Below are 24,605 nucleotides of genomic sequence, written 5' to 3'. Positions count from 1 at the left end.
ACTGTGGTGTAATGTAAAGGGAAAATTCAACATCTTGCCAAATGAATTTATTAGCTTTCTTACTAAGGGTTAGATGAGATGATCGACACCACTCATGTCTGTACAGTAAATATGAAGCTGGACTCTGCATCCAGTTTGCTTAGTTTAGCATAAAGACAGGAAACAAGGGGAAGCTGTTAGCCTAGCTTGGACCAAAAGTAACAAAATCCATCTACCAGCAGCTCTAAAGCTCACTAATTACCATGTTATTTCATGTGTTGCTCTGGACTGTGTGAACCAACAACAATTTATTTTGGAGGACATGTTGTTTAATATGTTGAAGTGATTTAAAACTAGCTTTAAAGTTATTGTTCTCCACATTGCATATAGGCAAACATCCACAGGTGACTCTCGTAGACACTCATGGCCATTTCATTTATACCTGTATGTAGCATTTCCATTTGCTTTCATTTCCATTTCAGACATGATGTTTACGTGCATCTTCAGAGAACCATAAGTCCATCTTTAGAGGTGTTGGTAGGCTGATGTTTTGCCTTTGGATAGAACCAGGCAAGCTGTTTCCCTTATTTCCAGTGTTTGCACTATGCTGAGATGATAGGCTGCTATGTAGCTTCAAATATTACATACAGAAACAAGGGTGTTATTGATCTTCTTATCTAAGTGTTGACAAGAAAACAAATATTCACCAAAATGTTGAACTAGTTCTTTAAAGGGGAGATTACATGCTTTTTATGATTTTCTGTCTTTTATATAATGTTATAATGTTGGATATCTATATTAAAGATATGCAGACAAAGTTTCAGAAGTTGAGGCAAACATGTAAAAATGTTGCCTTCAAGTCCAAAGTCAGGGGTTCGAAGTGACAACAGATCAATCTTGTTCCATTTTGGATCTGATATATGCTCGAACATGTATGTATTTTATAAGTTTATATTCCGAGTAAAGAACTAAGAAAAGCAGCCAAATCCGACTATTGGTAGGGAGAGGGGGCTTAAGGTGACAGGAGCTCTTTTAGACAGTGGCTGAACTGAGGGGCTGCATAACAGGCCAGAATAAGATAAATAGGTAGGCTTTTATAGCTGTAAACCATGCCAAGACATACCAGTAGAGCCCCAGAATATAAATATGGACCTGGAAATGTGCATGTTAGGTCATTTTAAATGCTGTAATAGCAATGTAATCACAACCCCCAACAAATATCTAAGTAGCTCAAGATGTAATTACAATGTGCTCTTGTTGGCTCCACTAAGGCTTGCAGCTCCTTGAGGTTGTAACACACACTTTCATATTAAACACCAACAAGGAAATCTCATCAAACAAAAATGAACAGATGTTAATCTGTAGAAACGTTATCACAGCGAAAGGTATGGGACTGTGCATCTCCAACTTTACTTTTGTAGTCTCTGGTCCTGCATCAGCCTTACTAAATAGGCATTAATCACTCTTGTGTTTTTGCATGTTGTCATTGTAAAAGCTTCTGTGTTCTCACTGTTCAGGGCATCTTTCACAGGAACAACCTTTACAAATTATTCATGTTTGTTTCTTTCAGGAGATAGAAAGGGGGAAACAGAGTGAACAGTGCATCCCACAAGCTGCACAGCTGACTGGTGCTAATGTGAGCTAGTTACATAATCCCATTTCTAGAGATTCAGAGAAATCCTGACCTCTGATAACTCTCTCTCAATGATGGGGAACAGGAGAGTGCAAAGCTGGCCTTTGAATGGAAGCAACTGTGCAAAAAATATCTATTGACACTGGTAAATCTGTTTTTCAGGTGAAATAGGTTAGATAATATTATTTGTTTGGTATTAAATTTTCTTGAAATTAGGAAAATTGCTACAGAAATGTTAATTATTAAGTGTGTTATTATCCATGTATAACATCAATTATATACTAACACTGAGACTGAGAAAACTATGAATGAGAGAAAGGTGAGTGCACCTAACCATGCTTGTCTCAAGACTGACCATACAGGTGTCTGTCTGTTTGTCAGTTATGACTATTTCTTACAGAATAATTAAAATAAGTGCCACTGAAAGGACAAATTAAATTACTAATACTTTTTTTTCTCACTTGATTTAACCTTGTCTTAAAAATAATAGTAACACCTACTCAAAGTATCTCTTACTGTATGTCACTGTTGCCCTTTTCAACCAGGCCTGACTTCCTGCTAATGAAAAGCAGAGGTTGCCCACATGAAAATTTCCAAAAAGGTGAATGATGCAACATTTCAGAAGTAAATATTTTTGTCAGGCAAACATCTATTGTGTACAAAAATATAGTAATAGTATCTATAAAGACAGAAAATAACAGCTCCACCTACCATGAAGAGATCACATGGCACCCATTACCCCACTTTTTTTATTTGAAAGACACATGATGTCCTGTGCTCTTTTCTTTAGGGCATTATGTCTGTTTATGTGCACAATGAATTGTTTGGGGATAATGGATGTTATTTTTATCATGTAAACTCCTAATTGTAGGTGGAGCTTTAATTGTCTGTTGCTTTTGTTCACATGGGTGTTTGTAGGACAAACTTTGCATCATTAAAAGGTTAAGGAGATGATCAAATTCAGTGTGTGGCAATCTCTCCTCTTCCTATGTATGTTGTGCACACAGTTTGCTCCCTAACCTCTAACATAAAATGTCCTCAGGTGTGTCACCTATATGGGTATATGCGTCAGTCTGTCTTTGTCGTTACTCTCCTCAGTGTCCAGCACCTGCTCCGAAGTTGTCCCTCTGTGTGAAAACACAGTCACCGTGGTGTTCCCACTATCCTCGCTCCCCCTCGTGTTCATAGTATACGAGATGCCTAGCTTCACGTTCAGTGGGCTCTCCTGCTTCATGTGACCGGCCTCGTTACTCGCCATCGCCGTCTCCACTGCTGCGCTCACTGCGGCCCAGCACCCTCTTCCCCGGCAACGCAACAGGCGCAGAAAAGCGTCTCTGAAGTCCGCGTTGAATGCATAGATGATCGGGTTCAGGGACGAGTTGCTCCAGCCGATCCACACGAAGACATCGAAGGTTTTTTCACTGACACAGTAAGGGCCACGCTCGGCGGCCGGGGCCCCTGGTCCGGGACAGAAGGGCAGAGCGCAGTTCAGGACAAAGAAGGGCAGCCAGCAGCAGACAAAAACACCCATGATGATGCTCAGAGTTTTTAGGACTTTTGTCTCTTTTCTGATAGAGACGTTCAGATCGCGGTGTAAGGGGTTAGAGGGCTGATAATTAGGATGAAGCCTGATTTGAGACTGATAAGAGTTGGCACTGATTTCCGCACACAGGTGAGGAAACAATTCAGGTACGTCCGAGCGGCAATTCCGTGCGTGCTCGGCCGCCCGCTCCAGTGAAGATATCATCCGGATCTGCGTCTGGGCTATCAGGTAGATGCGGGTGTATGTGACAATCATAATAGCAACGGGGATGTAGAAGCTGATGAGAGAGGAGGATATGGCGTACGTGTGACTCAGGCTGGAGTCACAGCTCCCATCAACACTCTTACCGTGAAGTGCCAAGTCCTCCCCGGCCGGGACACCGAGCTCCGCCCGGTGCCAGTTCAGCTGCACGGGAACGAAGGAGATGACCACAGAGACTGTCCAAGTCACGCCGATCATAACAGAGGCCACCTTCTTGTTCATACTCCTCTCGTAAAGGAAGGGGTTGGAGATGGCCCAGTATCGATCCACACTAATCATGCACAGGTTGAGGATGGAGGCCGTGGAGCACATGATGTCGCAGGCCAGCCAGGTCTTACAAAACCCTCCAAACGGCCAGAAACCGACCACCTCAGCCACAGCTTTCCACGGCATCACCAGCACGGCGACCAGGAGGTCCGACAGAGCCAGCGACACGATGAAAATGTTGGTTAATTTGGTACGCAGGTGCCGGAAGCGACAAACAGCTGCGCACACCGTTAAGTTGCCGAGAAGTGTCCAGATGATGAGCAGCGCCAGGACGCACCCTGTTAAAGCTCGGTGCGTCGGTAACTCCTCCCGGCTGCCGGCTCCCAACAGTGCCAAGCTGGTTGTATTGTTCATTGCCTGGTTTTACGCGCGACCATATGTTATACTGAAAGATCAAGAATGCCACCCATCTGTACTATTAACAGAAAAACAACACGAGGCAAAGCGGTCACTCAAACAGAAGTGCGCGTCCTGGTCCTGTCGGACTGAGCTGTGATGCTGCTCTGAGCGCAGAGCAGATTTACTGGGGACCGCATGCACCACCAGCTGGTACTCACTGCTAACAAAACAGCTCAGAGCCGCGCAAAACTGTGCAAAGTTTGCTATCTGAGAAAAACAAATACCATGTCAAGTCATTTTAAATGATCTCTTCTGCATTACTGTTTTATATTCCCTACATTTTTTTATCTTATTTTTATTAGTCAGTGGTTTTATTGTAATTTATTATTAGGATATTTTTATTACTATTAGACATAGGCTATATAAAATAAATCATAGTATTGAAATAAAGTGCTGTTAAAAAGCTCTATATCCAATAACGAACAATACATTTAAAATAAAACAAAAGAGAACGAAATCATTTATCAAGTGTAAAAATGTATATGTTTATCTCAGATCAGTTGAATTTGAGTGTGCCACTGGATGTGAAAAAACGAGAAACAGTTTTCCATTTGAGTTATTTAATTGGACCCATTTCACTGAGCTCATTCCTTGGAATTAAATTAGTGGACTTAATAACGACCTCCCTTTGGGCATAGGACCTTTGATAATCCAATTGTTGCATTATAATCTTCCTGTCACACACCATTTTGTAACAGTTCCAACTTCTGTAATTGCAATTTCCCAACTCAAAATCAGCTTTATTTGCAAAGTTTATTTATGCATTTAGGGACTTTGAATCTAATCACTAGTTTGTCCCCTGAGGATTTTTTAGTCCTTTTATAATGATAATATAATAATCGAGGGGGATATTATTTAGAGAGTTTGGGCTGGGTTAAGAACTGTTAATTATATATTGTACATTTGATATTTGACTGTATATAAATTGACTCAACTTTTAATGTCCAGAAGAAATAATATGCTTCATGTTCATTTCACTTAAAATTTATTTGCTCCATTCAGACAACATACAAGTTCTGCATTTGAATTTGCAAATTTAGCAGATGTAAAATTCACAAATTTCATTGTTTCAGCTGTTTGAACTACAAAGCAAAGTTTTCAATACATTTCCCCTCTCAAGCAGCCATGGTCTCCTCCTCCTTATCATCCTCTCCAGTGGCTTCCAGGAGACAGGTTTCAACCAAGGCCCTCGTCACCATGTAAGGATCACAGTTTGCAGCAGGACGTCTGTCCTCAAAGTACCCACAGCCCCTCCGGCTAACATAGCCAGGGATACGAACACTAACATTACGACAGGCTGTAGCTGTAGAGAAGTCATGGAAACTGGAGGTAGAACGTTGACTGGTGAGACGAGTCATGTTGTCAGCACCACCATGTGGATCATAAACCTGGAGGTGCTGAAAATGACGCTTTCCCAGCCTTCTGATAGCTTCTTTAATGAACCTGTAATTTCACAGACAGCAAACCTCATTATGCTTCTCTTTCTAAATAGCTTATTGTTGTGCTTCAGGATTACAGGATATGTGTGTATTTCTATACTTACTGAAGCCCCCCTTCGCTCCTCATCTCTAGGGTGCTGAAGTTGGTGTGACAGCCTGAAGTAGCATCAATGCCCTTGATGGGTTTAGCATCCAAAGAGGCGACAACACCAAAGTCTTCACACACATGGTGCAGAATGTAACGGGCTATCCACAGATGATCCCCCATCTCAATCCCCTCACATGGGCCAACCTGAAACTCCCACTAATCAGACAAAACCATTGATCACAGAGTGCAAATTAAAAAATAAAAAAATCTGAGGAATTATTTCATTCTGAACTGGTTTTGTGTACAACCAAACAAACATTGGGCTGACTTCAATGGGCTGAAGTCTACTGTGTGCCAGTGTAGCTATAGACAGAAAAATATGGGGTAAGAGATGGACATATAATGTGTAATCATGGTCCACTGGACTACGACTCACCTAATGCCAATGTAGTCATGTTCTTAACATAAAACATGTTTTAATCATACTTACTGACTCTTACTTGTCATATGAAACTGAAGTGATCAAATTTGTCATGTGTCGTCACCCTTGATCTTTCTCAAAATGTCCTATCTGTCACGACTGTCAACTATCAAATAACTAACTATCAAATAAAGGAAAAAATACTGCAACACTTTCTAATGTAACATAATCAGTAAGGTTGGTTTTGGGGCTTTTTCAGAGCTTCGGCAGCAATAATAAATAGCAAAAGATAATGAGCTAAAAACCACAAAAAACATCATTATAGCTGAGGAGAACTGCATGAGTTGGGTGATAGTTATCTGTGTGTTCAGCATTACAAGTGACTTCACTCACCTAATACATGGTCATTTGACACATTGTTCTTTATTATTATTATTATTATTAAGTTGATTAGTGCAGTTTGAAATCTTGATTGGGATTAGTATTATTTCCCTCAGGTTTAGAGGCTAACCTTATCTAATATGTAGTAAAAAGAGTGAATCTTACTATTTGTACATTTGTTAGTAAAATAGTTCCATATTTGTTAAGCAAGTGTTTCATACCTGGGAGGGTAATGACTCGGCATTGGTGCCACAGATCTTTACACCAGCATACAGACAGGCTTTATAGTGACAGATACTAATGTCTCTTCCAAACACTTTGTCAATGCCCACACCACAAGACACTGGGAATAAAACAATGAAAAACATCTTATGTATCTGTACTGGCACTGAAAATATCACATAACACACTTAATTTATGTTAATAAATAATCATAAAAATGCTGTCATTATTCTTACTATACGTTTTTTCCAGTGAAGTTCAAAAGTTACATATTCACTCTTTATCTCACCTCTTGTAAATGTCCATTCCTGAGAAGGCCAACCAAAGGGTTCTCCATCCAAACCAAAAACTGTGTACTCCTGCTCCATCCCGAACCAGGGCTGAAATTCTTTCACTTCCTCCATGACTTTAGCACACTTTGAACGCTGATTACTTTCTGTTTGAAAAAGGAAAGCACAAGGTTTAAAATCAGAGTGAGCAGCAGACCCAGCTTTGGGCTTCTTACATGTCGCAAAACTCAAAGTGTATAGTGTAAGATAAGGGAATACTGTAATATGTTACCTATGGGCTCATAGCTGTTGTAAAGCACTTCACACAGAACCAGTTTATTGGGGTCAAGAAAAAAAGGATCTCGAAACATTCTGACTGGGACCAAAATTACTTCAGTTGAAAGCTCATCTATCATCCAGCCAACACTCCATTCTGGGATATCTGTGAGGGATGAACATTTTGAAAGTTAGAATAACACATTGTTATTTGAAACAGAAACATATGAAGGCACAGTATTTTAAATTTTTTTTTCAAAAACATCAATATTGGTTCCTAAACCCCTTTAAAAATAACTACAGGGACTACAGTTTATTAATCTATTTACCTCTGATTCCAGCTGGTTCTTCATTCAGACTCTTGATTTTAGATCTTACTCTTTCTCCAGTTTTATCAACCCAAACGTACGTCACCAGGCACTCTGCAACACTGGAAAGGGACAGGTAGTGCTTCCTGACTGTCTTGTGAAGACAGAGGCTTTCGGAAAGAAAAGACATGATGATTTTCTCCAGTGCTTCTCTTTGAATCACTCACACCTGCTAAACTGACTGCACTGGAGGTGTGTTGCGAGTACAATTTGGTTCCTTCTGATATAATTATATTCAAAAGAGCTAAATATTCAAAAAAGCTAAATATTCAAAAAAGCTAAATATTCAAAAAAGCTAAATATTCAAATGCGTCATGCAATCAAATTCCTTTTTGGGAGCAGACAGGAAACAAGAGGAGCAAAAACTCTATGACAGGCAACAAAAACTAGGAACATTGCAGTTTTGTGGTATGCACATTTGGCTTTTAGTGTACTCTATTCTTGATGAGAATTAATTAGAAGATCAATACAACACTCGATTTGTCCAAAGGAAACAACATCCTTCTCGGCTTGCTTGAATCTCCACTACACAATCTGCTTACTAGCACCTCTAAAGTTCAGTTATTAACATGTTGTAGCTTGTTTGTTTATTCTGTACAAAAACCAAAGAGCAAAAAACACATTGTGGTTTTATGTGCTGAACTTTTTCTTGGCCAACAGTGATAACCTGCAGTCTGGCTAATCTGGTGGTTGCCAGGCAACCAACAGAAATTACATCAAGACAAGAAGGATTTTGTTGCGTACGCACAAAGCTAGGATAGCTGTTTTCACCTGTTTCCAGTACTGGTGCTAAACTAAGCTAACCTCCTCCTGCTGGCTGTAGCTTCAAGTTTTCAAACTTAAATCCAGCAAGCTGAGAAGGATTTTTATTACCTTTGGACAGAACAAGGATAGATTTCCACCTGTCCAAGTTCTAAAACTTGAGGTCAACGTATATAAAAAAAACTCCCTGCAAGTCAAAGACCAGAGCTTTAGTCTGATGTTGCTTCATGATACATTAAGGTGACCAGATTTCTGAAATGAAAATCGGGGACATTTTCAAAGCGGCGGTGAAAAATCATTAAATATTATCATTATAAAATAAAAAATGGGGACATGTACTTTATCATGTATTTTAACCAGCTTTTATTACACAAAAGGACCTGGTTGATAAATCAAAATAACAGCACACAAATATCATGTATCAGTAGCGCACAGCAGTGTCAAAAACACAAATGTAGAATACTTTAGAAAAAACATCTCTCTTCCAAAGTTAAGTGTCATGTGCAAAGACAGCTGCCAGACCAGTAGCTAGTAAATATCATCAAGATGTAATTAATAATAATTACCAAGTCAAAACATATGAGTATATTAATATTATACATGACTCAGGGCATCAGCTAATCAGATGGTCTGCATTTATAACTACTACAGTCATTAGTTACCCACACAGCCCGACACAAAATACAGAAGTTAGCCTAACACACACAACTATCAACCATTGACTTATTATTAATTAATTTATTATTTTAACAGAGTCTCATGTTCCTATGCCTGCAGGAAAATCATATGCTACCAAAGCAGTCTTCCACCTCCCCCTCTTCCAAAACAGGGCCACATACAATGTCATCACCTGGTAATCTCATGCTAACGTTAACATTACAGCTTCACTAATGACAAATATGAAAACATTGTCATAATGTTAACTTTCACTGACTTTTATAACGTTACGTTAGGTCTTCAATTCAGATAAACAACTTACTTTAACGTTACATCACTTCTCACACACACACACACATACACACACACACACACACACACACAGCCAAGTCTACTGCCAATTCACACAAAATAAATAAGTTCATACACAACATACCATTTATGACCGCTGGTCTACTTTTCTTTCCTTTTTCCCGCCTCTAGATTGTTGTTGTTGACGCTGCTGCGTCTGGTCGTACGTCCTGATAACGTCTGTACGTCATACGACGTCTTCTCTGGCAATGCGTTAAATGGCTACCGTAATAACTGGTGTTTGAGTCTGCGCGCATTTTTCACCCATTCAGTGTCAAAATCGGGGACATTTTCAGGGACAGCTTTGACCAGGGACAGGTCACCCAAAACGGGGACTGTCCCCGGAAATCGGGGACGTCTGGTCACCCTATGATACATGCCCATAAACAGGCATTCTTTCTGCAGCCTTGGTTGCTAAGGATGTTGCATATTTTGGATCAGATTCTGGCTCAAACATGTACCTACAGATTTACAGTATTTTAGAAGTTTCCATTTGGAGTAAAGAATGAGAAAAAGCAGTGAAATCGTACTACTAGCTATCATTTGTTTCCTGGTTTGTTGTCATAGCTTACAAGAGCTGGCCAATTAGATCAGAGTGGGCTCATCGGGACAGGGGCCTTACGGAGCTAAAACGGTCCTGTTTGAGACAGAGGCTAAAATGAGGGGCTGTGTAAAGGGTCAGTATGATTTAAATAAAGAGTTTCTTTTAACTGTAAGTCGTGCAAAAATATCCCAGTGGAGCCCCAGACTAAACATATAGTCCTAGAAATGTGCATATGTCCTCTTTAAAATGTTCTGTACAGTAGATTTAATACAGTGTATTGTAATTGTATTGCATTGCACCTCCTCTACCTAGTGCTACCTATGAACAGTATTATTCAGACAGCAGACTGTGATGACAATACACTCTAAATTTAATACCTCCTCTTCCCAGAGCTTTCTCTCTCACACTCTCACACGTATACAGAAAGACACACAGGACCTGCTGCTGTGGATAAAAGCAGACTTTTTGGCAGGGGACAGAAGCAGATGGCATAGCTGAAGTCAAAGCATCGGTGAGGAATGCTGGAATAGCACTCAAGCAATATTTGATCTTTATTAATGGCAACAGCGTTTCGTTTGAATACAGATTTAGATGATGGGGACGGACACAGATAGTCAGAAGCAGAGGGCGGGGATTTGATAATCAGATTATCTCCATCATTTGTGAGAGTTTGTACTATTTTTGTGCATTTGCTGATTTAGGACACACTGGAATTACATCCATTTGTTGAAATTGCTTTCGCATGGGCATTAATTTACTTTCTTTTTCCAACTGTAACTGAGTAAATGGTTGGATTTAATAATAGTAACAGTTCAACAGTTACCACATATTGGAGCTATACATTCCTGAAGGTCACACCACACATATACATAACAAAGGTATAGTTATAACAAGTTAATTTGTCCTGACAAATAAATGTAAAATGATAAATATTCTTCAGAAGCATTAGGCTGCTACTGTATAGAACAGGGAGCCCCAACACTCTCTAAAGCAGCGTTCAGCCCCACCAGCCCCATCTCTTGCACATATCCGGTCACATTTGACATTGTGCTGTGTCTCTCTGTCGAGCTCTTCTTCATTTTCTTGGACAGCTCTGAACACTTTTTGTCACAGTGCTTCTTCAACACAGATATTTCTGCATTACACTTCTCTCTTTCCCTCCGCAGGTTCTCCTCCAGCTGCCTCTTGAGGCTTTCTTCACTGTTGTTTTGTTGCTCAAGCTTCGTTTTGATGATTTTCAGCTCCTGCTTGAGGGCCTCGGTTCTCCTTTTCTCTGCTCTTTGATTTTCAATCTGTATGTCCATTTCTCTCTGATTCTCCTCCCTCGCACGTCTAAGCAAGTCCTCTATTTGCTTTTCCCTGTCCTCCCCCATCCTGTTCTGTTCCTCTAAAGTCTGGGTGAGTTTATTCAGCTCTTTTTGCAAAGCTTCTCTCCTCATTTCCTCCCTCTGCCTGATGGCCTGCTCCTTCTGTATTTGCTGAATTTCCCTCTCTCTGTCTTTCTTTTCATTTTCTATTCTATCCTTTTGAATGTTCTCCTTCATTGCTCTTTTTATTTTCTCCTCCCGCTCAATTTGCTCCTCTAGAGTTCTAGTAGCTTTGTCAAGTTCTTCTTGAAGAGCTTCCCTCCTCTCTTCCTCCTCTCTACGTATATCCATCAATCTCACCATCTCTTGTATTTTCTTCTCTTTCTCCTTTTTGTCGTTCTCCTCCATCCAGTGCCTAAAGGCCCCTTCCCGATCTCTTGCCAGTTTTTCCTCTTTCTCTTTTTCCAGCTCCTGTTTTTTCTTCAGCTCCTCCATCTCCCTTTTGTATTTTTGTTGCACCAGCTCCAGCTCTCTGTCATACCACTCTTTGACTATTGCCTCCTGCTTCTTTTTTAACAGCTCCTCCTTCTCATTCAGCACCCTCCTCTCCTCCTGCAGCTCCTGAGCCAGATCATCTTCCGCTTCCTGGAGCATCTTACTGGTGTAAAAGCTTCCTCCATTACTCTGCATGATGCTGTCCACTAAGGCAAGCAGCTCGGACACCTGCTCCTTGTTCTTTGAGCTCTGGTTGTTGAAGACGCAATACCTGCCGCCACAACCAGCCAGCAACTCAGCAAGATCTCTGCACCCGTTGATCAGACAATGCTGCACGGATGACCCTTCCTCCAGGCAGTCTCCAAAGGTAAAAACCACCACGGAGTATCTCAAAGCCTGGGAGCCCATTGCCTGCTTGATCTGCCGCACTGCCTCCTTCTCCTCCTGAGTGAACCTCCCAATCTGAATGACAAGGAGAAAGACATGGGGCCCTGGATACAGGAGGCTAATGCTTCTCCTCATCTCCCTCTGCACCTCCTGTGGAGTCTGATGAGTGTCCAGCAGCCCCGGAGTGTCCAGGAGTGTCAAGTGTCGCCCACGAAATTCTCCACAAGCCCTGCGAGACCGCTGGGTGACCGAGGAGCTGCTGACCTGTGAGTCAAAGACCTTGCGACCCAAGATGGAGTTTGCAGTGGAGCTTTTTCCGCTGCCAGTCTTCCCCAGCAAAACCAGTCGGATCTCGGAGGAGGAGGAGGAGGAGGAGGAGGAGGACGCCTTCCTGCCTGAACAAAAAAAAAGAGAGAATGGAGATCATATGAAAAGAAAGAAAGAAAGAAAAAAGACAGAAAGAAAGAGGGAGATGGAAATAAAGAAAGAAATACCTGCAAAGTTGATGGAGGACAGCTGTTTGCTAATGGATGACATGATTTTTCTGCGCATCCGCCACAAATTTAAAAAAAAAATGAGAACAGTGCAGCTCTATATAGATCCCAAATTTGTGGGTGTGTCTGCCCCCATGACACATTAAACCCCTCTGAACTCTAACCTTTTGTCATCACCGCATTTCTGATATCAGTCTGGAGAAAATGTGATCCAATAGTCCGTCTCTGAAGCACTCAGCACAGCAGGCTTTATCTCTGTGTATACACACTCCGACAGACGAGCATGGTCCAGCTGAGGCAAAGATCAAGGAAGCAGAGGAACGTTTCGGAGGGGGTTGCATAAATTAGGTGGGGTTAATGTGATCAGAGTCACAAAGTGTGTGCAATAACTTGATGTTGGTACAAAATGAGAATCATAAGAATGAAAATATTGTCATATGTTTTGTATTTGTTTACAAACTCCCATAGATGGAAGCAGAGGTAAATCCGTCAGATGTGACAAGTCTGACAAGTTATTGACAGTTTTTATCATGTTGTGCTGCTGAAGCCTCAGGCAGTCTAAGTCAGTACCTTTGTACCATGGGGACAACTAATATCACATGCAGTGGATTTTAAATGAAAACCTTTTTTTGTAACTATTTTTTTTATATATATATATATTAATTCATTCTATTTAAATACTGCCTAAAGATATTCAGTCAATCTAGGAGGATTTGGAGTCTGTAAATGGGAACACCTATTTTCAGAAATTATAATGAATTTAAGCTTGTGATCGGAAGTATTCTGTTATTGGTTTATTATTTCCTACATTACAAATCGTAATACCAGCAGATGTTTATTAAACAGAATGAAGGATTAGAGGCACTAGGCCATTTTATTTCAGTTGGGTTTTCATTACTTCACCTTATATTTAAATTAAATCATAAAGATTACAATATACAGTATCAAGTCACTTATGAAGGAACTAATATATTACTGATGTACTGGGGATTTTAATCTAAAGCATTAAAATGTACTGGACTGTGTAAATGTTTTAGGCACTAAAAGTAAACTGAGGATGCTTTGAAAAAATAATGCCATTAATAGTAACCTCATACAAAGTGCTGTAAAGAGAAAAAACTAAATGAAATAAATATTTGATATGACCACACTTTGCCTTTAAAACAGCAGCAGTTCTCCTCGGTATACTTGCACACAGTTTCTCAAGGTGCAGGGGGGTTGTTTCAAGCATCTTGGAGAAGTTTCCACAGTTCTTCAGTGAAGTTAGTTGTCTCAGTTGTTTCTGTCTCTTCATGTAATCCCAGACTGACTCGATGATATTGAGATCAGGGCTCTGTGGGGGACATACCATCTGTTGCACGACTACTTCTCCTTCTTGTCACTGAAGATAGTTGTGTATGACTCTGGCTGTATTTTGAGTTTTGTTGTCATGCTGCAAAATAATTCTGGGACCAATCAGACGCCTCCCTGATGGGATTGCATAATGGATCAAAACATCTAAAGTGCCTAAAACTATTGCACAGTACTATTTTTGAAATCACTTCTTAAAATTTAATATGTTTCACTTTTATACTTTGTTATGCTTCATGTGTTTTTTTATCCTATTGTATATATGCTCCATGTCCACTGAGAGGAAGTATTGCTAATTCACTGGTTTCTTGTCTTTTCTCTCCTTTGGTACCCTAAAAATCAACTCATTAATGGACTCTCAGGGTATGGTTGGACTTTATTCATTCATTTATTTGTTCATTCATTCCATCAGTCTGTCTGTAACTGATACCTGAATGATTATAGCCTATCTGCCCTCTAGAGGCTCTCTCAGGAATGGAAATGTTGACATATACTATAACAAGTTCATTCACTAAGCTGCCCTCTGCAATCTGGATATGAGTTCATATTGCTATGCAGGTCCTTGAAGTATCCATGGATATGTGAAACCAATAACATAAAGCAATATGTAGTAGTCCAATGACATTTTATATGCAAAATGAACAATTTTGCAAAATATATACATGTATAGAAAATTGAAGGCTCATCAGTAAGATTTGTATCACAGAACAAACTGTTTCAATACAGAATAGAAGAAATGAGGAGATCAGTTGATATTTAAAACATACAGTATAAGTGAACTCTTGTAGAGCATATCTTATAACAATATATCAAAGGTTTATTTTGTTGTTTATTTTAACAATAAACAAAGTGTTAGTTTTAGCTACAGTGCATCCACCCTTCATACTCAGGAGGTAGGGTTTAAGGTCTAAACATTACAATAAAAAGTAAGGGATCTTTGAAAGGACATAAACATTCATCCTTGCACTCCAAGTCACACATTCAAGTATTCATAGCTTATGTAAACCAGTACATCTTAGACATGGAAAAAAAGCACTTTGGAATTTCTGCCTTGCTTTAATGAACTCGCTTTGCATTGCTTCACCATGAATGATGCATATAAGGATGTGTGATTCACCATTCATTAGAGCCTGCAAACTGACCTTTGGCCTCTTATTCATCACAAAATAATATCCTTCCATTAGTATTCGAGGTTACTCTGCTGGTGCTCTTGTTGTTATTGACTCTGGAAAAAGCATCATCTGGCTGCTTAAGATGTATTGTAAGTAATGTAATGCCTATAGCTGGATGTCTGGCTGTTAGCTCATCAATAATGGAGAGTCCATGCATGTTCAAGGCGAGACCTAGATTGTCTTACCGCTCAGCTGCTCCGTCACACATGCAAGCACACCTGACATTAACTAATTGAGAGGCTTTCATGAATTTCTCCGTGAGTGTTTAAATGGATTATTTGTGTGCAGTGACCGTGTCCTCTTTATGCCAAAGCAAAATGCAATGATGTACCAACACAAACACACACACACACACACACACACACACACACACACACACACACACACACACACACAGCACAATACTGACACATGAAACACTCTTTCAGTTTTTGATTCTCCGACTTTTGCATCAAAGTAGAAATGAGGTGACTCTTGAGTAACACAAAGGTCCAGCAATGATATCGAGATGGTAAAAAGATGATGAGGAGGCTGTCAGGATGCCTTGACGATGATGAGGATGCTCATGACGAAGACCATGACGAAAAAGATCCACATGAAAAATCTATCCATCACCTTGGCAACCTTCTTCCACTCTGCTGCCTTGACACAAGTAGCTCTCTGCTCGCGGAAGCAGTTTGCGATGTACTGGATATTCTTCACCACCTGACGGAAAGACAGATTGATTAGCTGAAGGAATTTGAACTTTAAGTAATAGCAGGATCCCCTTGAGACTTGAGGGAGAAACTTTAGAAGAAGGAGAGCACTCAGATAATTAGGTAAAGTGATTAAAAGGAGCACCTGATTATGTTGGAGGCAGGGGCAGCTGCAGGGGCAAGCAGGGATCTGAAGTTTGTCTGAGGAATAGAGGAGTTGCTCCTTCAGCCCTCCATTCAGGTGCTGGAGGTTTCGTGGATGAGGAGGGGCCTGGTAGTCCAGTTCGTCCCGCTTTATGTGATGGTAATGCTGTGTGGGCTCTCGCCTTACCTCACCCATCTCCAGTCTGGAGGAGTGATTGTTATGGTTATTGTAGTGGTGATGCTTGCTGTTGCTGGCGTTGCCGTTTGCCTGGTTTTTGTGATGTTTGTTATGATGATGCAAGGTGTGGCCATTGCTGTACTTGTACTGTTCATTGTCCTGAAAGTAGAGGCCGTTGTTGTAACAGTCATCAGGGTAGCAGCTCCTGTCACTCATGGGTTCCTCTGGGTACAGCGGGGTCCTCTCGCTCTCTGGTGTGGTGCAGTTCTCCCCCACCTCGTAGACGAAGAAGATTTTGGACATGTAGTCTATGATGAGCACTTTAGCCCAGTGAGGGACTGGCTTGGCCTCAGCTCCACAGAAATGAATGTTCATGATGAAGATTGTTAGAGAAGTGGAGGCTGTGATCATAGTCATGGTGGCGATGTAGTACTTTCCTGGAGGAGGAAACAGAAAAAAGAGTTATAAAGGGGAAACATACATAGAAAATCTCAATAGTAATAATAGTAAAATAGTAATAGTAAAATTCAAGGCTTCACATTTACACAAAAATGTTATTGATCAGCTATGCTTTGGAAAGTTATGCAATGACAATCTGAAGAATCACATGTATCTTGGTACACAGACTTTGTCTCAAAAGCCTTTTTGTCTCAAAATGGAGGCAAGAGAGGCTCCTTACTGAGTATTTACTGCTTTGGTCTTCTTTTTATAAAGGCTTCTCTTTTTATGATTTTATGTTTTTATGTTTTAAATTTGTCTTTTGTTTTTAATGTGAAAATGACTTATCAGTTGACAATGGCATTTCGCTTCTAGGGAAGGGACAATACCATTTTTGGGGATTTTAGAAGTTTTTTTATTTGCTTGAAAATGAATACGCACCTTTCTGGGTCTGGTGTGTATGAATTTGTGGTGTCTCGTAGGCCCATGCAGACTGAGCATAGTTATACAACTGACATACAAAAAAATCCTTTATTCATTCATTAATATATGAATGAATGTGAGGTGTGGCCAATTTTGTAGGAAAGTTGTATTATTGAGGTCACACATTTCTTCTCAGAAAAGGACTCACAGATGGATGAAAAGTTATGATGATAAACTTTCATAGATTTTACAGAGCATTTTAAATGTTGGACTCATTATATCATCATTTTGACTTGATTAGTCAAAATATTTTGCTAGTAGCCCATAATGTTGTGTCACCATGAGTAGTTTTTGTTTCTATCATGTGCAACTTTTCATCTATTTCCTTTTTTGGGGGTAAATGGGCTTCAATCAATAGTTAAAGAATGAGAAAAAACAGAGCGCCTAGAATAACTAACCTATATAAGGCATGCTTTCTGCAGGAGGCATGCTCTCAGCCACCAGCAACTGGAACACAGTGAGTGCAAGCAGCACCGTGACCCCCAGGGAAACCTTCTCCCCGGAGTCAGCCGGCAAGTAGAAACCCAGCGGTGCCAGGAAGGAGATGAGGAAGCAAGGCACGAGCAGGTTGAAGATGTAGAAAGAGGAGCGGCGCTTCAGCAGCAGGGTGTAGGTGATTTCAGTATAAGGATCAGAGCAGCAGCCATACATCATGACTTTTTTAACAGCTGGCATGCCATGGCACTCCCACTCCACATTCTCCACAAAGTCAGACAGGTCGCCACTGTCCATTCCCAAGTTGATGTCCACCTGTGAAGAGGACACACAAAAATGTAAAGATGCCCAAGTGATGCGAATAAATATCCTAATAATAATAAAACAATAATAAAATGTTTTTTATGCAATATTTATTTTTTAATATTATTAGTTTAGAATCAAGAGTTCAGAAAAAAAGAGGGCACATTCAAGGCCAGAAGAACTGAAGCCTGTCACAGAGTATATAACAGGTAACCCAGCTCTATACCGACTATGAGCAATATGGAGTGTTTGATCTACCAGTTCAACAAGGTAAAACTAAAGTGTACATAAGAGAAACGTGGAAATCACACATATATAATTTTCTAAACAGATAGCTTGTTTCATATTAATTTTCTATTTTCCATTTTGCCGATTCTCCCCATCACTCACTCACTCTCTCTCTCTCTCTCTCTCTCTCTCTCTCTCTCTCTCTCTCTCTCTCGCTCTCTCTCTCTCTCTCTCTCTCTCTCTCTCTCTCTTTTCACTCTTCCAGGTTGTGATGTTCGATCTAGTTGTTTGCAATATATGTGATTTTAGTTTAAGGTTTCCTTTTCATATCTAGCCTCTGATGCTAACTCTGGCCCATTAACATACGTTCATCAATGAGTACTGTCCCTGAAAATTAACTAATAAATTAAATCAAATGAGTCTGGAGGCTTGAATGGTGACTACAAAAAGTTTTATATTTTGCTTCTCTCATGAATAACATCATTTACGTCTTCACAATTAATTCCAAAGGTGACATGTGTCCTATATGTAAAAAGATGATCAAATTGTCTACAGAAGCTTTTTACACCACTCCTGTGGCATAATCCATAATCTATGCTGATCACCAGTTTCCTTCAGTATGCTATAAACATTTGACAGCTAAAAACACAGTTGACTTGTTGTGCTACTAACGCCCTTAAACATATATAAATATTTCAGACATCATGTTTCAATTGGCCACGTTTGATATTCAAAAGATTTTGGATGCAGCATCACTTTAAAGAGTATTACACTCAGGGTCAGTTGTTATAACCTTAAATCCAAAGCATTTATAGTACAGTACAGTATATGACATACTATGAATATGAAATGCTTGAAATACACTTTTTTTAGCCCAAGACATAACGTGTGCTCCACTCTCATTCAGCCCACAGCTGCTCATACACACCTGGTTTCCATTGTAGGTCCAGGAGCCGAAGGTGAGGTCACATTGCTGCCAGTCAAAGGGGAAGTAGGAGACATCCACCACACAGGTGCTCTTTGTGATGGCCGGAGAGTCCCAAACGATCTCCCCATTGTAACGCAGCTTCACGTTGGTGTTGGATGCACCTGACGACTCCTCATCTGCTCTACAAAGACATCAGAGGAGAGAACACATTATGTTGTAGATGCATGCACTCACTCAGATACAAACACTGCTTCATTATGGGCACTGATTTAAAAACATAAATAAATAACTAAAACAGTATAGATTTTTCAGCTTTTCATTGTATTCACATTTTTCTCTTTCCACCTCTATGTCTGTCTCTGTGTGTTTTGTCTTTTCTGTCTTTTGTTCCCTGTTTTGTGTTTGTTCATCTGTCTCTTGTTACCGACTTGTTGTAGAGGACGATGTCAGGTTTCCAAACCAGGTCGCTGGGGATGTTGATCATCTCTAAGTCATCATAGTCTTCCTTGTTCCACTTCAGGTAGGCATCATACCATACCTGCCTGATCCACAGGTACGTGGTTAGCACCTGGTTCCTCTCATCCTAAAATACACACACACACACACACACACACACACACACACACACACACACACACACACACACACACACACACACACACACACACACACATTCACAGAGCGAGAGAGGGGTGGCATTCAAAAAACAGAGAAGAATATGAAATCCCTATTTTGCACTACAGTACACTTCTACTCAGTGCTGACCTCTAGTGGTCTTAACCGGTGCAGAGGAGTGAGGCAGAACTGGCACTTTGTATAGTATATGAGCCACACTTTTTGTTCTGTAGCTCCTAAAGTTGTACCAAATTAAGGCGCATTTAACTGATTTTCAAAGTCAACTTTGTAGTAATTAAGAGCATTTGTTATGCCTATGTCTTCTGTGGCTCATGAAGGAAGTTTGTCAAGTATGGGAAATATATTCAAGTAACATCACCTGGTTGTCTTGGCTGAAGGTTGAAGACTTCAAATAGAAACAGAAAACTAAACCAGGCCACAGAGTTGCATAATGGGAAGTGAGCAACTGAAAGTGAGTATGCTGTATCAGTTTTAACCTTTTGAGGTTTGTGTTTTTTCTCCAATCTAAGTGCAAAACTAAATCACTAGAGTCCTTTTTAAAGCTGTGCTTGCACTGCACATATACAGTATCATTATCTGGTGTGTTATAGCTAGATTTTAGGTTGTGTCATACTCAGCATAGCTTAGCTTTGACATGTACCACAAGTGTTTGACATGTTTGCTTCATTTGCAATGTTATATCTCTACTGCAGAGTGCATCTTCACCCGAATGTGATTTTTGTTACTTTATGATGTCTGCAGCAGTTTTTGCCCACAAATATCTATTTAGGGATTAGGCATTTGGCAGTTTGAGGTTTAGCAGTTTCAAGCAAGTCCATCTTTACAAAGTCATGTTGTGCAGCTATTGTGCAGAATGTGTCAGATTTTATTTCATTTATTTCTAGCAGACATCCAAAAGTTTCTAAAGGTACCAAATATATCTGGTACAAAACATTTTGATACACAAAATACAAGAGACAGATGAGCAAACACAAAATGCCCATACATATTTTGATACACAAAAAATTAAGTATTTTTTTTTTTACATTTGATGTAATAGTACAGCCATAAGAAACATGGCCACCTTTTATTTCAGTATTTTAATATTCTCAGTGATGCTCAATCTGATACAGTTAATATTTATATGTAATAATAAGGAACATAAGTGGGGTATTTAAAGAGAAAATCAAACATTTTAGCAGTAAAAAATATAGTATCTGTATAGTTGTGCTGTCAGTGGTTGTGTTTCCTGTCTACTCACCATATCTTTGATCTGTGACAGTGTGATCTGCAGGGAGACATTCAAAGCATCGTCTGTGTCCTCTACGGGTCTCAAAGCATTGGAGTAGTCCTCCATCAGATCATTCAGAAGTTTGTGGGCATAATGACCCTGGGCAGCATGGGATACTGCAGGGCAAGAGGAGTGCAGAGGGTGGATGTGATGAACAAACAAAAAGGAAAAGTGACGAACAGTGTTGTTAAGCGGCAAATGTGAAGGAAGTAAAACAAGTTAAAAAACCGAGGTCTGAAGAAGCAGCTGAAATACTACTCAGAGCTGTAAGTTAATGTCCAGCAAAAACAAACTTCAGTATGACTTGTGCATCAGTTAGATATAAACTGATTCATCATGCAGAACTGACCTTGCAAAAAAAGGCTGATCCAAACCATCCCCGCTGCCTTCCTCATTTTCAACCAGTCACAAGCCAAAGGATCAATTATTCAGCAAAGCAGCTGCCGAGACAGCCGGAGTCCAAATCCAGAGAGTGTCAATCTAATCTGATCTCCATTCTTTCCTGCTGAGGCTGAGCGAGCCGAGACCACAGAAAATTCTCGAAATCTTACATCCTGTCAGAAGCTCTGAATGCTTCAGTAGGTGTAAGTCGCAGTTTGCCTCTGTCACTGTCTCTCTGTGTGTGATCACTGCTCCGGAACAGGACCTGGGGCTATCACTCACACACACACACACACACACACACACACACACACACACACACACACACACACACACACACACACACACACACACACACGCACACACACACACACATACACCTATACAAACAGGTATACTGTGGTATCACATAGCACACAGGCACTGGGTGAAATATGATGCCTGCAGCCTTATCCACTTGTGTACATGACCACAACCAAATGTACGACACACAGAGACAGACACACATACGCACATACACACTGAACCTTACTGCACTGCACAGCTTAATGAGATGTGTCAGTCACACGCATGCAGTGACACTTTCTTACCTTTGTTCAGGTCATTCAAGAAGAACACACACACACACACACACACACACACACACACACATGTTAGGGAGCATGAGACACATGTCATACACGCCACACAGCACTGGACTTCACACAGATCCAGGTCAGATTCCACCCTATAAACAGAAATCTTTAACATGAGCAAATTTCATTTTCTCCTTGTCTGTACACTGTGAAGAGATCAGCAAAATATATATGTTCAGGCCAGCAACACCATGGAAATATGTTAACTGTAAGTGTTTTTCTCTTGACTTTAATCCAGTATTTACTCTTTTTCATTACATTTCTTGTGTAATACCTTGTTTGTGTTACAGGCCATTTGTAGTCTGTCTAATTGTATTTATTTGTTTTTATTTGCAAATCCAGGTCCCATAATCTGTGAATAAATCTGTTTTTTTGTTTGTTTTAGTGTGTTGGCTTTCCGAGTTTTCTGTGCATTTGGAAAAGCATGTTATGTGTATATTGTGTAATGACAAAAGAAAAAGAAAAAAAATCTGATTATCTATATGTGTTCAAGCACAATAAAGAATACTATCACAAGTACTGCAGTGGGAAAAGATGTACATTTCACATGGTTAAAAATGACTGGGCAAATGAGAAATGAAGTGAACTTAATCTGCATACTGATCGTGAGTTAAATATTATTATTTTAATTTAAATTATGTTTATTATAATTCACCAAAGAAGAAAGAAAAAAGGTCAATATTGCTATACTGCCTCTTCATATTGAAACAGGTCCATATGCTGCTTTGGAAGAAGACATTTGTCCTGTGTCTGATCTGCATAAAATGAAAGTTAGTATCATTTATTTAGTTTTGCAAAAACCTTTGTTTAATTATATAAAGGATAAAAGTGAGTGACTGGATATGAGTGGCACACAGGTGGTGGTGACTTTTAAAGAGACTTTTAAATTAGCATCTTATTTGTGATGGGCGTTCAGGAAGAAAACCTTTTATCAGTAAAGAGATGTTGTGTTGTAAGCACTGATGGTGAAGGCCATGACTGATGGGCCAGGGCATTTAAATTAAAAAAACGATCATTCATGTATTAATTCATTCATTCATTCATTCATTTATGACTAATACTTAGAATACTAAGAGGAAAGAAAAATAAATAAATAAATCGAAAAATATTTAATCAGTATTATTATTGGAGGAAAACAATAGAAAGAACAATAGAAAGGTGCCTCTGTACACCTCAAACCTCAAAGAGAAAACCCCTGATAACCTTTAACTCTATTTACACACATCTAATCAACTGTGTTTTTGTCCAGAATGACAATGTGTGTGAGTGGCTATTTTTTTCTTTTTTTATCCAGAGAGTATAGAAAAAGATGCACGCTTCTGGTAAACCATGAGTAATACTCTCCTTTCCCTCAACCACCTTGTCAAGATGCACATGAGAAAGACACTTTAATGTCTTTGTGGCTTGTAGCTATCAGTAGTGAGTGTGTTCACTATGTAAATGTGAAGCAGCCAAGTGCTGAAAAAGAGCAATGATTGACTTTATAATATTGCTTTTACCTGCTAAAATGCTTTGTTATTATGTTTTTTACTGAGTACAGGTGTTGTACATGTTTAAGAATATAAATCTATAAAGTATCCACATAGAATACATACAGTATGAATCCATTTTATATTATGAGATATATATGGTGAAATATTCAGAATCTACAGACATATGTAGTGATGAAGTGTAAAGTGAGTGGAGTAAAATTGGGTACTTTTACCCCTTACATAATGTTGTGATTCTAACCCTTCACAGTAACCTCCGATACTTAATCTCTGTACCAAATTTCTGTTCCACAAATCTATTTTCATTCATAAATACCTCTGCAGTCATTAATAAATGGGTAATAATCCTCAATGAAGCTTGCAGAGAAGTTTTTTTTCAGGTTTTAGTATTTCAGTATTTGTTAGGGAGAAAAAACATTCATCGTATTTCTGTAATATGTTGCTATGTTACCCAAAAACTGAAGACCATAACAGCCACCTTAATTTCAATGAATGTTATTGAATGTAAAGAACATTTTCGAAAGGTGATTTTTGAATAAATGCAGGTCCAACTGAACCCAGAAGACTCTCTACAGGTTATACATGAATGTGTATCAGCTGTATAAAAATGAAATATAATTTTATTTCATATATTCTGTCATGAAATTTCAGGTTAAAAGAAAGTTGTTTACTGTGTCATTACGGAGATTAAAGGTAAAAGTGAGTCGAATTTGACCTGAACGGTATGTGAGGGTTAAGACATAAAGAACAAGTCTCCGATTTGAGAACCACAAAGGCCTAATGTTGTATTTTTGCAGTTATGAGGAAGGTGGCGAAAAACCTGTGCAAGAAAAATCATACGTGTCACAACTGTTTCTCGTTATGTGTACACTCATAATGGACCATTTCTAAAGAAACCAATGAGGGCTAAATTGCTTTTGTCTCCCGAAATCAATAAAATAGACAACGTCAGTATGAAATGTCACTGACATTGTCATGTCTGTGTTATTCTGCAGAGTACTGTGCATTACAATGTGATGTGTTAATGTGTCACTGAGTTTCTGTGGTACTGAGCTCGCATAGGACAGGTGTTTCCTGTGTGCAAGTGTGTGTGTGTGTGTGTGTGTGTGTGTGTGTGTGTGTGTGTGTGTGTGTGTGTGTGTGTGTGTGTGAAAGACAAATAGAGGAATAAACAGAGGCTGAAAGGGTAAATGTGTGTTTGTATGCTAAAGGAGGAGAAAATGTATCATGGATGAACTACACAAAAAGAAGAGTTATAATGATGGTACAGATCAGCACATCAGGGTTTGTGTGTGT

The 24,605-nt window shown here is 39.6% G+C and overlaps 3 protein-coding genes across 3 annotated transcripts; all 3 read right to left on the bottom strand.

Annotated features, from left to right (window-relative positions):
- Positions 1-2,663: 2,663 nt before the first annotated feature.
- LOC133986051 (D(1A) dopamine receptor-like) lies at positions 2,664-4,037 on the bottom strand. The gene has a single exon (XM_062425828.1). It carries the CDS (start codon positions 4,035-4,037, stop codon positions 2,664-2,666), a length of 1,374 nt encoding a protein of 457 aa, XP_062281812.1.
- Positions 4,038-5,197: 1,160 nt separating this feature from the next.
- Positions 5,198-7,676, bottom strand: LOC133986040 (glutamine synthetase-like). Its single transcript, XM_062425817.1, has 6 exons — positions 7,508-7,676; positions 7,195-7,344; positions 6,911-7,069; positions 6,633-6,754; positions 5,626-5,825; positions 5,198-5,525 (listed from the first exon to the last, which is right to left on the bottom strand). Exons 1-6 carry the CDS (start codon positions 7,674-7,676, stop codon positions 5,198-5,200), a joined length of 1,128 nt encoding a protein of 375 aa, XP_062281801.1.
- Positions 7,677-15,549: 7,873 nt separating this feature from the next.
- Positions 15,550-21,373, bottom strand: chrna9a (cholinergic receptor, nicotinic, alpha 9a). Its single transcript, XM_062432464.1, has 7 exons — positions 21,153-21,373; positions 20,774-20,919; positions 19,326-19,480; positions 18,898-19,078; positions 17,402-17,753; positions 15,906-16,519; positions 15,550-15,770 (listed from the first exon to the last, which is right to left on the bottom strand). The coding sequence occupies exons 1-7, from the start codon at positions 21,196-21,198 to the stop codon at positions 15,600-15,602; spliced, it is 1,665 nt and encodes a 554-aa protein (XP_062288448.1). The 5' UTR covers positions 21,199-21,373; the 3' UTR covers positions 15,550-15,599.
- Between the last annotated feature and the right edge of the window lie 3,232 nt (positions 21,374-24,605).

The sequence above is a fragment of the Scomber scombrus genome, chromosome 2 (assembly GCF_963691925.1).
Source record: "Scomber scombrus chromosome 2, fScoSco1.1, whole genome shotgun sequence".
NCBI classification, from domain to species: domain Eukaryota; kingdom Metazoa; phylum Chordata; class Actinopteri; order Scombriformes; family Scombridae; genus Scomber; species Scomber scombrus.
The sequence above is the reverse complement of the archived record's forward strand: the minus strand, read 5'-3'. Positions and strand labels throughout refer to the sequence as shown.

Coding starts and splice junctions, on each gene's coding strand:
- LOC133986051 (XM_062425828.1), bottom strand. CDS start 4,037: ATGAACAATACAACCAGCTTGGCACTGTTGGGAGCCGGCAGCCGGGAG.
- chrna9a (XM_062432464.1), bottom strand. CDS start 21,198: ATGAGGAAGGCAGCGGGGATGGTTTGGATCAGCCTTTTTTTGCAAG. Junction 17,754..18,897: donor GGACCTACAATGGAAACCAG/GTGTGTATGAGC, acceptor TCCTCTTCACAG/GTGGACATCAACTTGGGAAT. Junction 15,771..15,905: donor CCTGCCTCCAACATAATCAG/GTGCTCCTTTTA, acceptor TCTTTCCGTCAG/GTGGTGAAGAATATCCAGTA.
- LOC133986040 (XM_062425817.1), bottom strand. CDS start 7,676: ATGTCTTTTCTTTCCGAAAGCCTCTGTCTTCACAAGACAGTCAGGAAG. Junction 7,345..7,507: donor AGAACCAGCTGGAATCAGAG/GTAAATAGATTA, acceptor CATCCCTCACAG/ATATCCCAGAATGGAGTGTT. Junction 6,755..6,910: donor TACAAGAGGTGAGATAAAGA/GTGAATATGTAA, acceptor TTTTATTCCCAG/TGTCTTGTGGTGTGGGCATT.